This window comes from Rhopalosiphum maidis, chromosome 3, assembly GCF_003676215.2.
Source record: "Rhopalosiphum maidis isolate BTI-1 chromosome 3, ASM367621v3, whole genome shotgun sequence".
In the NCBI taxonomy this organism is placed as follows: Eukaryota; Metazoa; Arthropoda; class Insecta; order Hemiptera; family Aphididae; genus Rhopalosiphum; species Rhopalosiphum maidis.
This window is the reverse complement of record NC_040879.1, coordinates 13,591,689-13,607,419: the sequence shown is the minus strand read 5'-3', so window position 1 is coordinate 13,607,419 and position 15,731 is coordinate 13,591,689. Positions and strand designations below refer to the sequence as shown.

Here is a 15,731-nt window from a genome sequence, read left to right as displayed (position 1 = left end):
GAGCTCCTCATCACAGAAATAGTTTAATTGTATTGTAAAATAAATTATTCATAACGTATAAAGTTGTTGAAAAAGTATTAATTAGAATTATTAGAACTAGGTACTTATAATTATAAGAGCATTTTCATACTGTTATTAAACAACAATACAAATACTCAATGATTAAATAAGCAAACAATTTAGAAAACAAATAGTTTAAAAAAAAAAAAAAAAAACTAAGATAAATTAAAACCTACAATGTTAGTCTTCAAAAAGATAACAAAAAAAATGAATTATAGAAAAATGTATAATAAACCTGAGTTTGCTTATTGTTATTTACTAACTCAGGGGTCTTCAGCCTTGTTATGCAGCTTGTCACGTTTTATTTTTTTTAAATCTTGCGGGCTGCATTTGTAGTTAAACATGAGTTTTATCAAAAAATTCAGTTTTATTATTACAATTTTAAATTACAAACTATTATTATTACTAAAACATATATAGATGCTAAATTTCAAATGTGATTGCAGGTCACATATTATGACAAGGCGGATCACAGATTGAAGATCCCTGGACTAACTGCATTGTTCTAAGTCCATGACATACTTGACAAAGAAAAATTACCTATGTAACATTTCATATAACATGTTTATTATATAAATAACTTTAAGTTTAAGTTTTACTCACAAAAATATATAAAAGTAATATTAACAAATGAGTTTAAAGATGGGAAATTTTTTTACTATACAGTGCATACTGTTAAATTTTAATTAAATATTTTGAATCACTCATTACCTCAAAATTAAGAATTTGAATTTCAAAATAATATTATATAATGTATTTAAAATTGTTAAATTATATAAATTATGCATATAATATAAAATAATTTTAATCTTAATTCTTTAAAAACATACAAAAATCTTTAAATTTGCATTAAAACAAATTACTAGTCCAATAATCTATAAGTAAACTCTCATTATTTTTTATATGACTTAAAATTACAAACTTATAAGTAGAGCGCGGATTTCTATGCAATTACATATTTTTTTCCTTTTAATATTTTTGGATTTTTGTCAGTTATCTCCATGAATTATCATAATTTAAAGCTAATGGTGAAATTTCTTTTTGCATATTTCTACATATTTAAAGGTTATTGCATATTTTGGCAAAATTCAAAATTTATTGCTTACTGAAGCGAAAATTTAAAAAAGTGTATAATATAATATTTTGTCAAGTAGAAAAATTAAAACTAAATTTCATAGTCACTAAATAATAGTTTATACATATATTTAGTTATAAGATAAATAATCGATTACGACGTAAACTTCAAATATGCCCCAATAACTTCGGTTGACGTCAAATGTTCGTTCTCAGTCTTTAAAAATATATTAATCGATAAACGACACAGCTTCACAGAAGAAAAACTTGAAATACATAAGATTATTCATTTTAATAATAAACACTATTTTAAAAATAAATTAAGTTCAGAAAATTCCCTAAATTTTTTTTTATTAAGTATTTAAATAATAATTTATTATAAGTTTTATTGTAAATTTTAAATAAAAAAAAATTCTTGCATATTTTTACATATTTTCATAATTTTGACTACATATTTTTTACATATTTTCATGATTTTAACTGCATATTTTTTTGCATATTTTCATGATTTTTATTGTATATTATTTAGCATATTTTGATACTTTTAAGTGCATAAAAATCCATGCTCTACTTATAAGACTTCAAACTAGCCTAACCATTTGATGTTCAGTAATTATATTAATTTTCTAAAATTTAACATTTAAAATATTGTATTTTAAAATATGTTGTTATAACTAACTATTTTATTTTACAGATATTATAAGTTTGTAACAAAACAATATTATATGAAAAATATACTCATAATTAGAGCCCGGATTTATATGCAAATGCATATTCTTCTATAATTCACCTAGAATAATTTTGATTATAAATGTCAACGTTTCGTAATGAGTAGATTCTATGGTTATTTTTTTTTTTTTTGCATATTTTTGCATATTTGAACAAAAATGCATATTTATAGCATATTTCTTTAAGTTGCATAAATGTTACATATTCTACAATTTGTAGATTTTACGTCTGTAAAAATATCTACTAGTCCAGTCAAATTAGACCAAAAATCAACAAAGTTCGTAACTAATTCCACAAAAGCTGGATTTTTTCTTGTATGTAGCCCTCCACCCATCTTTAAAGTGTGATGTGCCCCTTTTATTGTTTTCGCTTAAAAGAGTCAGACTTTCAAGTTACAATAAAAATACTTATTACAAAAATTAAAGACCATAAAATTTACCATGGAATAAATAATATTATTGGTTATTTTGAGTTTTAAAATAATAATTTTATATAATACTTTACTTAATTAATTTATAATATTTTTATATACTTATACAATGTAAGTGTTTACAATATGTGTACATGTATGTGTTTTTTTAATAAATTTTAGCAAATTTTTATACATAATATATTTAGATTGTGTACATTTTTACTCAAAACCTTAACTTTGTTAATTTGTAAAAAAATATCTTTCATACTTTTTGCATATTTATGATATGAAACTGCATATTTTATAGATTTTTGTTGCATATAAATCTGGGCCCTACTCATAATTATATATTATCAAATTTTTGCACTGGCCCTGTGTCAAGGATTCAAGATATAAATTAATCTTAAAATTAATTATTTTTATGTCTAATACATTATTAAGTAAGTAGTAAACTCATTATAGGCTTTCTAATGAAGGACTTATTGTTATATTTTTGTATATTGGCAATATTCTCAACAAAATAAAATAATTTATTTTAAATAAAATTAGTTAAAAGTGGTATTAGTTTTGTATATTTATACCTAACTGCTATTGCAGTTTTTGAGACAACTCATCATAAATAACTATGAAGTTTCAGGACAGTACATAAGAAACCCAACATAATATAAAATATAACTGTGTATAAAATATAAGAGGATAACAAACTAGGTGTCATAAATTGTGGTCTACCAAAAATTGTGGTCTGACATATTATATTAAATTAATGGTATGATGCTGTATATTACTAATCATATTATTATGTAATGGTACAATAAAATAATAAACCAAAAGTAGTGACGACAATATTAAAAAATAATTTTTACATCGTCTTTGTGTGCTTAATGTAGCAATTCTTTAAAAGAACAATAGCATTAGACCTGTGGACAGAGATGATTGAAATAATGAATAGTGATTAATGCACCGACCTTATTTCACTTAATTATATTTATCTAATATTAATTCATGTCAAGATTTACCTCACTAAACATTTTTGATAGTAAAATTTAATTAACATTTCTTCACATAATAAGTCAGTGCAAAAAATTAAGATTTAAGACTTTGGGCCAAAGTTTTCTGAACCATAAATTATGATGTATTTTAGGTGGAAACTAAGTAGGTACCTAAATATATATGAAAATTTATGTTAAATTAAACAGCAATACAAAATCATTCACTAGTTTTAAAGATTATTACTAACTGATATACAATTATTTCATCAAGTTAAATTTTCAAACAGTTTTTTTCTTGTGTTATTTATAAATTTCAAGGTTATAATATCCTAAAAAATTATAAGCTAAATAAATAAAATGTATAATATTGTAAACGGTATTTTTTTTTTAAGTATTTTTTTCATAGTTGTAAGTACCTAATTAAAATAAATAACATAAATAACAGAACTTCAATAGATTAGCTATCATATGCATAAATTTTTTTTTTTTTTTTTAGTTAATAGTTAAGTACACACAAAAAAAATATAAATAATATAAATATAAAAATAATAAATCATCTAAATTGAAACAATTTTGATCTAATAGTAATTAAGTTATAAAAATAAACAGAAAACTATGAAACACTCATTATGTTCACTAATGAATTCATAAGATCAACTTAAATGGGATATTGGAATTACTTCTAAAGCTGGAATTGATACAAGTGGGAATTTATAAGACATAAATAAGATAGATAGTAGTTCATGAAATTAATTTTCTGATGTTTTCTAGTAATTGAGATGTTTAAGAGTATTTCACCATTAAGACCATTACAAAAAATGTAACAGATAGCCCTGAAAAACTAATATAAGTAATTTATTGAGAAATCTGGTTTTTTGGAATAAAAAAGGACAAAAATAATAGATACTGTTGTGAAGTTTTTGTTTCTACAATAAAGGGCAAATAATAAACAAAAATCAGCAATAGATAAGTTATTTTTAGAACAATTTTCAACCTTATACATTCAACAATTTGACTTTAAAATAATTACCAACAAGTATTTTATATAACTATAAGTCTATAATACAAAATATCAATTTTAAAAAACTGTAATGTGCCTAAAATTATGAAAAAGTTAAGTTGACCTACATTAGAAAAAATGTATTTATTCTTAATTTTAAAGCATAACCTAAATATATCACTTGGTGTCCTTGATTAAGATACGGAAACAGATCAAATAGATATAAATACTGGAATTAATTACATTGAATCAGGGTACCAATAATATATGTTTATTACTTACTATAGGTATCAACCTGTTCTCTATTTTAGAAATAAAATAAGTACCATTTATACAAGACAAATATAAAAATGTGAAATAATAAAATACATATTATATACAAATACATTTGTTTACTAACTGAATTTCTTATGTGTTTTCTTATATTTTGAAATAAAATATTCAACAAATAAATAATTTCTAATATTTTTAAAAAAAACGGCTTAATACGGTAAATATGATTATAGATGGGATGACATTATGAAATCATTGAAATAAAAACAATTGTAGCACAAATGATATAACCCAATCAGAATTTTTAGCTAAGAAAATTTCAAAGATACGTCTTAAAATATGCGAATAAAAATTTAATTTTAACCCATATTTTAATATTTATTTTGTGCTATGACAATGATAAACTCAGTAATATGCCCACCCACGCACACACACAAGGCAAATATCAAGGTAAATTACAATATTGATTTAGGAAAGATTTATTATAAAATTAAAATAAATAAAAAGATTTATTATGAATGTAATATTTAATCAAATAATTAATTATGAAATTATTTTTAAACAGTTTAATGAATATTATAATCAATGTTGAATAATAATCAAGCATTAACTGATAATTGATAACTTAAATATTATAATTCAAGGGAATGTCAAATCCATCTAGTAGGAAGTACAACATGTAATGTTAAAAAATATTTTATTCTATAAACAATCATAACAAACACTTATAAACCTTTTTTTTTATAGCGAATCAAAATGTTAATCTTCACTGATTATCCACATTCGAGCATAACTAAATTAATTTTTATGAATTATAATATATTTCGTAATTAAGAATATATACTGATTCCGTCACATATAGTGAATAGAAAACATAGATGAAATTCAAAGAAATCCCCTTGAACCAATTCGTGCAAACTAGTCCAAACAAAACAGAAATCAGAATAAAAGAAAAATTAGAATGTATTAGTAAGTCGTAACTCAAAAACATTGTCTGTTACTAAGTAACATCATACTTTTGGATATAAGTATAATACGGCAATAATAATATTATTATGACTGTTATTTTTATTCTCAGCTTAGATAGACACCCAACTGAATTGTTAGTACAATTGATTTACACTTCAAACAAATGTATCGTTCTAATGTTACGATATTGTTGTGCTTTGTTAGTCGACTGTCAATAACTGCAGTATATACCTACGTCGAACGATACATAACTTACTTAAGTTACGTAATGTTATTCCTAACAACCTAACATTATTAGCAGTTGTTATTTCCCTTGAATTATAATATTATACCATTATATGTATATTTTTTTAAATTATATTTTCTTGATAATTATTATATATATACACACTTGATGCGAGTATTGCCCAACATTACCGCAACCAACCGTGCAAAAACACTAATGAAGTAATGAATAATAATTTATTTTTTTTTTTTTGAAATGATCGAAAAATATCTGGTTATCTGAAACCCATGGCTAAACGAGAACCGGTTTACCTCACTCACTCACCTACGAATATGTTACGAACCACAGTAAATTATTCCAAATAGTTTTTGAAATGAGAAATATATGTCAAAAATTGTAGGTATGCAAGTATCCGCAAGGTTTTATTAGATAAACGTTATAATTTGTGTTTATATTTTGAATTATAATAAATATAAATGTAATCATAATATATTATATCATAGGTCATATAATGGTGTGCTTTGGACTGTAGAGGGTAGTTGTGCTGTTTAAGCTAACAACTTAATGCGCTAAAAACGTGCTAAACCAACGATCGAATACGATTTTAACGCAATAAGTCAACACGTTAAAATTAAACAATAATATACATAATAATTATGGATACGTAGACAGTATATTGAAAGCAAACTAACATTTCAAATCGATTTAAAAAAAATTGTAAAAACTCAACAATTATTAAACAAGCGCCGCAATAGTATAAACAAATGAAATATATTATATAATAATAATATTTATAGAAAAGCTCAGTTATTGCACGTTGGCTACCATAATAATATAACGATATTTATAAATATAATATTTTTAAAGTATTGAAACTTTGTTTGGACTTATACAGAATACAACTGCAACCTGCAAGATAGGCACGCACGAATGTATGTATAGGAGGCAAGTTTTAGATGACGGAATAACAAAAACAGGCTCGTGGCATCGTAATAAGACCCGTCATGTTTTATATACGTTTTTGGCATTAAAACCCGTCCTACGCAGCAAATATTATAGGCCGTGGCACAGAAAAATTTCTCAACGAAATATCGCAACCTGATTATCAGAGGTATGTATGCTGTGGTGATCCATTTTACACGACTACAATCTTTTTCAGGAAATTTTTTTTTTTTTTTAAAGTATGAAGTGTTAACAACACTACATTTTTTACTCAAAAGTAGAATTTTTCACAATTTTTTTAATAATACATTTTTAAAAACGTTGATATATAAAGTACAGAATACTGAATGACAATAGTATTTTTAAAATCTACTTTGATAAAACATACTATTCCTGTAAAAATAACCAATAAATGCCTTATAATACCTAATTCAAATTAAATTGTAAAACATTAATTTTTCATTAACATGAAAATTTATTTAAAAAATTAGTGTTGGCAGTGTAGCTATACAACAGATCACCATGTTATCACTCATGCACTTTTCCCAATTTATTAGACCTAATTGAGTTATAGTTTGCAACACATGAAATTTTCGTACGGCAATAATAATAACGATAAGACCAAAACCCAACCTAAAAAAGTGCTCGAATTCGAATGCAGACGGCAGAGGGAAGTATTATGGTGCAATATACATTATAATAATACGACGGATTGAACGAAAAAAATAGAAAACTAAGTGTAAAGTCATCACCGTGTGTATATCATGTAATCGTGAAATGTGTGTGTATGTGTGCATACGATATGTACGATTGAAAAAAGTAATAAAAATTGAAATCTTTTAGTCACCGAAATCTCTCACACCACGCGTGTTAATTGCAGCCACAGGCAATATAAATATATTTATTGTACATTGGTGTGTATACACTGCTGTATAAGTAATTAAAGTGCGTAAGGAGGCGTGATATAGACCTGAAATCGGGTATTATTATTATACAAGTGCGGTATGCAAGTATATTATACGTAACAATAGTACGTATATAGGTAAAGGTGTACGTTAATCAAAATAGAATATAAATTAGGTAATATATTATTTGAACAGGTGTCAATACTGCAGTGCAATTTGTTTGATCGCGGAAAGTCGTACTGATAATAATGTGCTTATAAAAATTTGAATAAAAAGCATAATATATACACTATAGTACTCGATGTGCGGCATTCAAAGGTGATGATGACAAAATTCTCTAAATTGTTTAACACGGATGTGCCCGCATAAATATTTGGAAAATGTTGTCAAATCGTTAAATATCATTTTAGTATAAAAAAACTCGCCGAGCATACACAGTTAGACAGGCTTTCCGATCAAACGAAATGCAGTGCACCACTGTACTACGATCTGTACACGACAATAATATTATGTGATATATATAAACGATATAATCATATTATATGGACGGCAGACGTGGTTGTTATATTATGTTAGACGCGCGGCGGCATTGCGGGCTAACCCTCAGCAGTGTTTGCAGGACACTTACGTGATGCCGGACTTGAGGTTTTTAATCGATTTCCATTGAGCGATTTCGTGGTTGGACGGCGGCAGCCCGTCGTCGTGCTGACGCTGCAGCGACGACAGGTCGGCCAGCGTCATTTTCGGCCGCGGGGACGGAGCCGCCATCGGTTCCAACTGTATGCAAAAGCCGTCGTCCGCGTCGTCCGAATCGGCGGCGGCCGTCGACGACGGGTCGTAGTCGACGTCCGCGGGTTCCGCTTCCTCGCCGGCCGTGGCGGCAGACGCGGCGGCGGCAGTGCCGCCGCTGAACGTCCGCAGCTCGGACAGGACGAACCGCCTGGAGTTCCTGCGCTGCTGGAGCATCGTTCGGCCCCGTGAGTCGCGCGCGGTCGGTCGGTGTCTGTCTGGCACACGGGTATACGGCGCGCGTTCGCGGACACACACGCGGGTGTTTCTGTCCGGTTAAGCGATCGGCGCGTCGGCGATGATATCGTGACCGCGGCGCCAACGGTTGTAGTCGGCGGCAGAGGACACGCTGCTAAGCTGCCTCGTCGGACAGTGTTGTGATGATGGCCGCGGCGGCGGTAGTGGTAGCGGCGGCGAAGGCGGCGGCGGCGACGGCGACGGCGGTGATAGTGGTCGCGTAGGTATCCGAACACGCCTGAAGACGGTCGTGTATTATTACGTGTGTGATTTATATATTGTGATACGATTTGATATTATTATAACAACATGTCATGGACGACACGACGACTACACCGGGATCGAACCAAAATATTATTGTTTTTATTTTTTGGAATTTTTCGACGTGCGAATTACACACTAACTACCGACCAACAACTCGGTCGGACTGTCGACATACGAATATCACAACATAATATCGCCGCCCAACCACCGCACAACAAATATTATAATCATTAGGCGCTTTCGTATTATTATTTAAAAATACATTCCGCCGCGTTATAAATTGTTATTATTTTTATAATAATATATTTAATAACATCGTTAGGCGTTGTTAATAATGGCGTTACGACGATCGTAATGATGATGATTGACCGTCGCAGCGGTCGTTACGTCGACACATAATAATAATAATAATAATACAATCGCTATGGCACGAGGGGATCCCGTCGCGGTCACCGTGCGAACAGAGCGCCGCTGCACGCGGCCGCCAAGGCCGACGGCGACCACCGGTGGCGGTAAACGTGTCGTGTACACGTGTCTGCGTAGAAGATTGTTCGCGGCGGCGAACCGATGTAACGTACGTTAACTATATATAATATTATTGTTATTGTGATACACAGGTAACGGCACGTGAGAAACCGACAAAATTATGCGGACGGGTCGGATGATAATGTGTGGGACACGAAGTACACTTACTATAATACGGTTGTTGTGCAGCGCGTGAACACATCAATTAATAATATCGTTTTACGGTTTCCGATGCGATTGATATAAAAGTAATTAACTATATTAATGAGTTTCCTGCGACGACGTGGATACCTGTATTGTATACTATACGGTAGCGCTCCCACGGGTACTCACACTTCACAGGCAGTAAATAATTAACACGACTGCGACGCAGAGAACACAAGACATAAAATGGAACGAAAATTGAAAATCCGATGACTGCAAACGGACGCGCGCGCACGTTCAACAGTCGAACGCGAATAAAACTGCGGTGTACAACCGAGAAAAGATTTAGTTATATACAGCCGATAACGTTAAAATAGTGTATAGTACACATTGTATGCAGCCAGCCAATAGATACACGACATTGCAGTGCAGTATTGATGATTTATGGCACACAGTCGGAAGTCATAATATTGCAATAATATCGTTTATAAACCTATACTCGACTCGACGGATGTTATCGGCGAGATACGACAGGGAAACTATGTATAATATGTAAATTTCGAATTCGCAACACCTTATTTAACCCATCCCCCAACCTTTCCCAAGACCATTACACGCGGTCCATTTTATAACTGCACAACGAAGCCGCCGAACCACTGCTGATTATCGACGACAGTAAATAAGTCATTAATAAAGCAATTACTAGTGACAAGTATAGAAATTAGGTGCGCTACAAAGACCGAAAAGACAGAACAAACCAGGCGTTTTGCTACAGGTAATCTATCATATGTAAAAAGTCTGTTAAAATTTTTACTACACATAATAATATATTATACAATATAATTTATTGGTATAGCTCCATGAGATAAAGTACAACAATACGTTATAAAAATATACTATTTAATGTGTTTAGACTATTGTCGTGTTCACGTGTATCTATAATATAATAGGTAATATTATTTGCTCCTCTTGTTTTTAATGCAAACATATGTCATAGTACAAATTAAAATATTATAAATCAAGTATTAATAACATCTTTTGACAAGGACTTATCATATTTGTCTCCGTCTTATATACATACAACATAGCAAATATCAATAAAGTCTACGAGATGCCCTTGATAATATTCTTACCTTTAATTTAATAACAGGCCAATTCACTTTAATAACACAAAATAGGTTCAGTTGAACGAAAATGTTCGATAATTTAAGACGGAAACAATACGTGTAAGTTATTGGCATACTTTAACCTATGTCCTATGTTACCCAATATAAATATCTATTATAATGTATATAACGCTATAAGTTGTCAAAGATAAAGTGATACAGAATAGACCTCTATAACGTAATCGTTAAATCAAGACTTTTGTTTCTAATCAAACAATTTTAGGGAATAGAATTTCTAAACATGTTGTTTAGTCCTTAGTCCTTACCGCCTACGTATATAGGAACAACCAATTACTTTTATTTTAAAAACTACTGTGTATAATTTTTATTTTATTATTTAAAAGTCTAAAAATATTCTGTTTTTTCAAATACTGTGTTGTGATTATAACATCAGCAGAAATGATGCAATGATATACCTAATTGTCTTTGGTAGATAACTTCACCTGGACAATAGCTCACCAGGAGTGTGACAGCTCACTCGTTTACCGCATATTTTACGGTCACAACTCAGAATTACAATAAGAAACAACACATATTTTAATATATTATTTACATGAATTCGGCACGGTACAGAATATGAATAGGTATAATATCAATTAGGGGATTGAGCGCGGAACGTTTTTTTCTAAAGGTTTTTTTTATACACGCAATGTGTCGTTATTTCAAGTGATGCTAATATTTATTTTGCCTAATACGTAACACCGCACTTCGCGATCAAATAACGTATTATGTTGTGCTGCAGTTACGCATATACTCTCATTAGGGACTAATAAGCGAATGCACAAACAAAAAAAAATTACCCAGTGTCTAAATATTATTGTTGATGAGTTCTGTCAGTAGATTTTCGCCTTAATTAACGTGAAAAAATGTATTAATTACATTTTAATGATTTTCACAAAAGCTGAACATACCACATTAGTATCTTTAAAAAAAAGATTTCCCAATACATGGAGAATTACGAAAATGTTAATTCTATAAAGGAACGTAATCAAAAATATTTTAATATTCTAATTAATTCATAAAATTTGGCCCTGGATAAACACGAATACTTAATAAATAAGTAAAATTAATCATAACTTTAAATATATGATCAAAAAGAATAATTCTTCACGTTGGTTAAGCAATTGATTTTAACTTTTTAAGTAAGCTGATTTTTGGACGGTATATTATAATTTATAATATTAATAGAAAAACATTTTTATCAAACCAAACTCAAAAAACAATTCAAAGCTTAGTTTATAAAGTAAATGCTAACTTTAAAATTAGTCAATACAGAAAAATAAACATCAACGTTGTCTGCATAAATTCTTTACTGAAATAATACTTAGAAAATGAAGTAAATAACAAATGATGTATGATGTGTGTATTAAAATGAATCGTAAAACGGCAAATTTCCGTTTTAAAAATATCTATAATACGTAATTATTGTTAGTTAAAATCAAATAACCCCACGTAGTTGAAGCTAATAAAAATATAATAAAGCATATAGGTAAATTCATAATGATAATATTTATTATAGGTACTTTATCATAGCTAATTTTAATTATTACATAATTTTTACTTTTGTATATCATATAGTATAATTTACATCTTACAACCAATTTTCTAATCAAATTTAATGTAAAATTTAACCACTATAATATTAATAGGTGTACAAAATTGTATCTTTTCACATTATAAAAACGATAACTATAAGAAATGTAATATTAATTTTAAAAACAATGATATACAATATAATATGTATACAATTTATTCATTTTAATTTGCTATGAGTTTTAAAAACCACCAACAATATAAGTTCGAGAATTTTGAAAGTTCATAGTTGATTTAAATTAACCAATTATTTAATTAAATGTATAGAGACTTTGCGTCTTATAATAATCTAACATGTAGATATATAATATATTATAAGTTACTCGTTAATTCTCAGATCGTCATTGTTTTCGATTAAAACTTCGTAATACAATTTATGTACTAATTCAAACAGTTTCAAAAAGATAATAATAAGGTTATTCAACATTATTTTTTAATTCAAATCGATATTGAATGTATTTTTTTACATAAATTTGCAAATTAGGTATATTATTATAAAATCTAATCATAAAGCACTCCAGTGATTTAAATACACGCTTTAATATTTTAGAAACATTTAATTTTAATGTTCAAAATCCTTAAAAATGCTATTCACATCTATAACAATAATAAATATAAAATGTTGTATTTTTATTTACCGAATAAGTTAGTTTTAAAATTATAATGCAAAATGTGCCCATAAATTAACCACGCCAGTGTTAAAATTATTTAAAAATTGAATGACAAACATAAGTCACATTCTTAAATAATTCTTAAAAGTTCTTTTATGTTAACAACAAACTATTATAAATATATTATAAAGAACATAATAAACTAGATACCTTAATCGTTTCCTCTTTTCTGTTAAGCCAAACATGTTGTTATAAGAGCTGCTATTTGATGTTACGCCCATACGTGTTTCTTTGCCTAAAGGGAAAGAATCAGTATTTTCGTGTTTCTCTTCTTCTAAAGCTCTCATTAAATCTCCATTGACAAGTTCGGTAGGCGCTTGATCAACGCCATCCTCGTCGCCGACAATAAAGTTTACACCACCACTTGTTTCGGAACTCATCTTATCATCAATTAAAACAGCTTCTTCAGAGTTATTGCAATCTGTGCTCTCTACAAAAAAAAAAAACGAATAGAATTGTCATTTACAACCATCATAGAGTAATAGTAGTAGTTATTTCAATTTATCTATTTAAAAAAGTAATTTTACTGAAAAAAATTAATACCTAACCATTCTTATCAAACAAAAAGTAATTAAAAATATTGTTCATACATTTTATAGAAATATGATTGAAAAAATATTATATATACAATAATATACATATTACACAATTTAAAATTATGTATTCATTTACTAAATTATGCATAATAAATTAAGTAAAAAAACAATTAAAATAAATATTTCAATACAATGATACAATTTAAAATATAATTGTGTATTAATATAATAAATAACCATCTTTACTCCATACAAAATATAATATTATATAATATATATTATTACATAAAAAATTAAAATGTACTTCAACATGATAATTTGAATAATTAATAACTAATAAATAAAGTAATACTTTTGTTATGTATTAACATTTATATATTTATATTAATTCATACGTAATAATATTATAATTACTTTATAAAATAGATACTTGTATTTAGGATTAGAACTATTTAAAGTTCAGTTGGTTTAAATTATGACAAATAATTAGTTACAATTGTCGTAATTTTCATTTTTTATCATAAAATATTTTAAGTATTCTAATAAGAATCAAAAAATTCACTTAAGATATATGATCGTATATCACCTACAAATCCAGAATTTAAATCATTAGTTTATAAACTAAATATAACTATTTATTTGTATATTTTACTGATATCATTAATAATAATTAATTGCTTTTAACTATTAGGAATTGTAAAATCTAGATTATAAAATAGAAGTAATATGACATTACCCATTCTTATGTTTAAATAAGCACCTTATTCATCGTGTCGGTTTTTTAAACTAATCATGTCAGGGTCAAAAAATACTATGAAATTAATTAGTATCTTGGAAGGAGAGATTTAAATCAAACAACTTAATAGTTAATCGCGGATGTGCGTAAAAAGAAAGTTATGTCAATGTCATACAACTTTACAGAAGTAAAAAAAATTTTATTTGAAAATTTTATCAAGATTTCGAGGTAGGTACTACATTATACTTAAAAAGTTAGTAACAATACTGATATTAATATTATATAATAATATTAAACACATTTAATATTGTATTAAGACAGCTTATATGTAATACTTACAGTTTACATAACAGTTAATACCAATGTATCATTAACATATTCTATATAAAACACTATAACTTTAAATTTAGTGAACTATAATATTTTTATTATTTAATTAGTTTTGACTAGCTGATAAGGATTTAAGATTTTTATTTAATTATAAAATACACGATTAAGCGTACTTCGTTCAAGTTTATTGCACCCTTGTTAACAGTGTTTTTATATTATAATGATTTTATAACTAAAAAACTGCAAGTTAAATTAATTAATACAAAAAATTTAATCGGAAGATAAAACCCCGTTTCAAAAACTTGAAATAAGTTATTTAAGTATTAAATAAATATAATGTTATATTATAAACATTTTGAGTTTGTTTATTTTAATTTTAGAAATATTTACAAATTTAATAATATTTAATGGCTTATTTTTAAAATTTGTTATAATTACTGTGAAGATTTAAAAATTCCAAATATATACTATTTTTAGACTCTTAAATTAAGTAGTTTTGGTATTAAGACTGTTAATTGTAATAAAAACTAACTTATTTCTTATTGATTAAATATTATTCAATTAATTTCAAAAATGTACCCTCATATACCTACATAAACATTGAGTATATTATAATTTTATTTTTTAAAATATAACTAAGGGTTTTTATAGTATTCGGAATATAATATACAGAATATATTCTACAATATATTACATAATAAATATAATAATGTTACATAAAACTGTTTAATTATATTTGATCAGCTGGTGACCCTACTGTTCATTCAATATTTTATTATTGTTAATCGGGGCCCGCTTAATAATTTCTTTAATTCAAGATGCAATGTTTTATTAAATAAAGGTCTATAACAAATAATAAATATCATTATGAAAACGAGCAGCTTAAGTAGTGTCTTACCACACCAAACATTCAAAACCTATAGGTCCAAAACCTAATCGTTACATCATGTCTGTAAGTAGGTACTTCTTTTAATAACATACTAATATTTCTATTCTTAGAGAAATAAAAATATAATTCCTCATTGTATGATATAATATATTATATAATATTTGGACAGAACTTTATTCGATAACATTTTAATTGAATACGAAACTTTAATTCTAAACTAACCTGAAATTTCTAGTACAAGTTCTTCTGGCACATTAATACCCGTAAACAAC

At 27.6% G+C, this 15,731-nt stretch overlaps 1 protein-coding gene across 4 annotated transcripts in view; it reads right to left on the bottom strand.

The window, feature by feature from the left end:
* The window catches only part of LOC113560189 (acetyl-CoA carboxylase), a 43,136-nt gene that overhangs the window by 13,000 nt on the left and 14,405 nt on the right, over window positions 1-15,731 (bottom strand). For 3 of the 4 annotated variants that reach the window (XM_026965947.1, XM_026965946.1, XM_026965948.1), the window contains exon 2: window positions 13,119-13,398. In XM_026965947.1, coding sequence (XP_026821748.1) covers window positions 13,119-13,348 — 230 coding nt within the window. In that variant the 5' untranslated portion in view covers window positions 13,349-13,398. Of the gene's footprint in view, window positions 1-8,207; window positions 8,561-13,118; window positions 13,399-15,731 lie in introns of those variants that run through there. The other variant, XM_026965945.1, reaches the window with a different exon arrangement.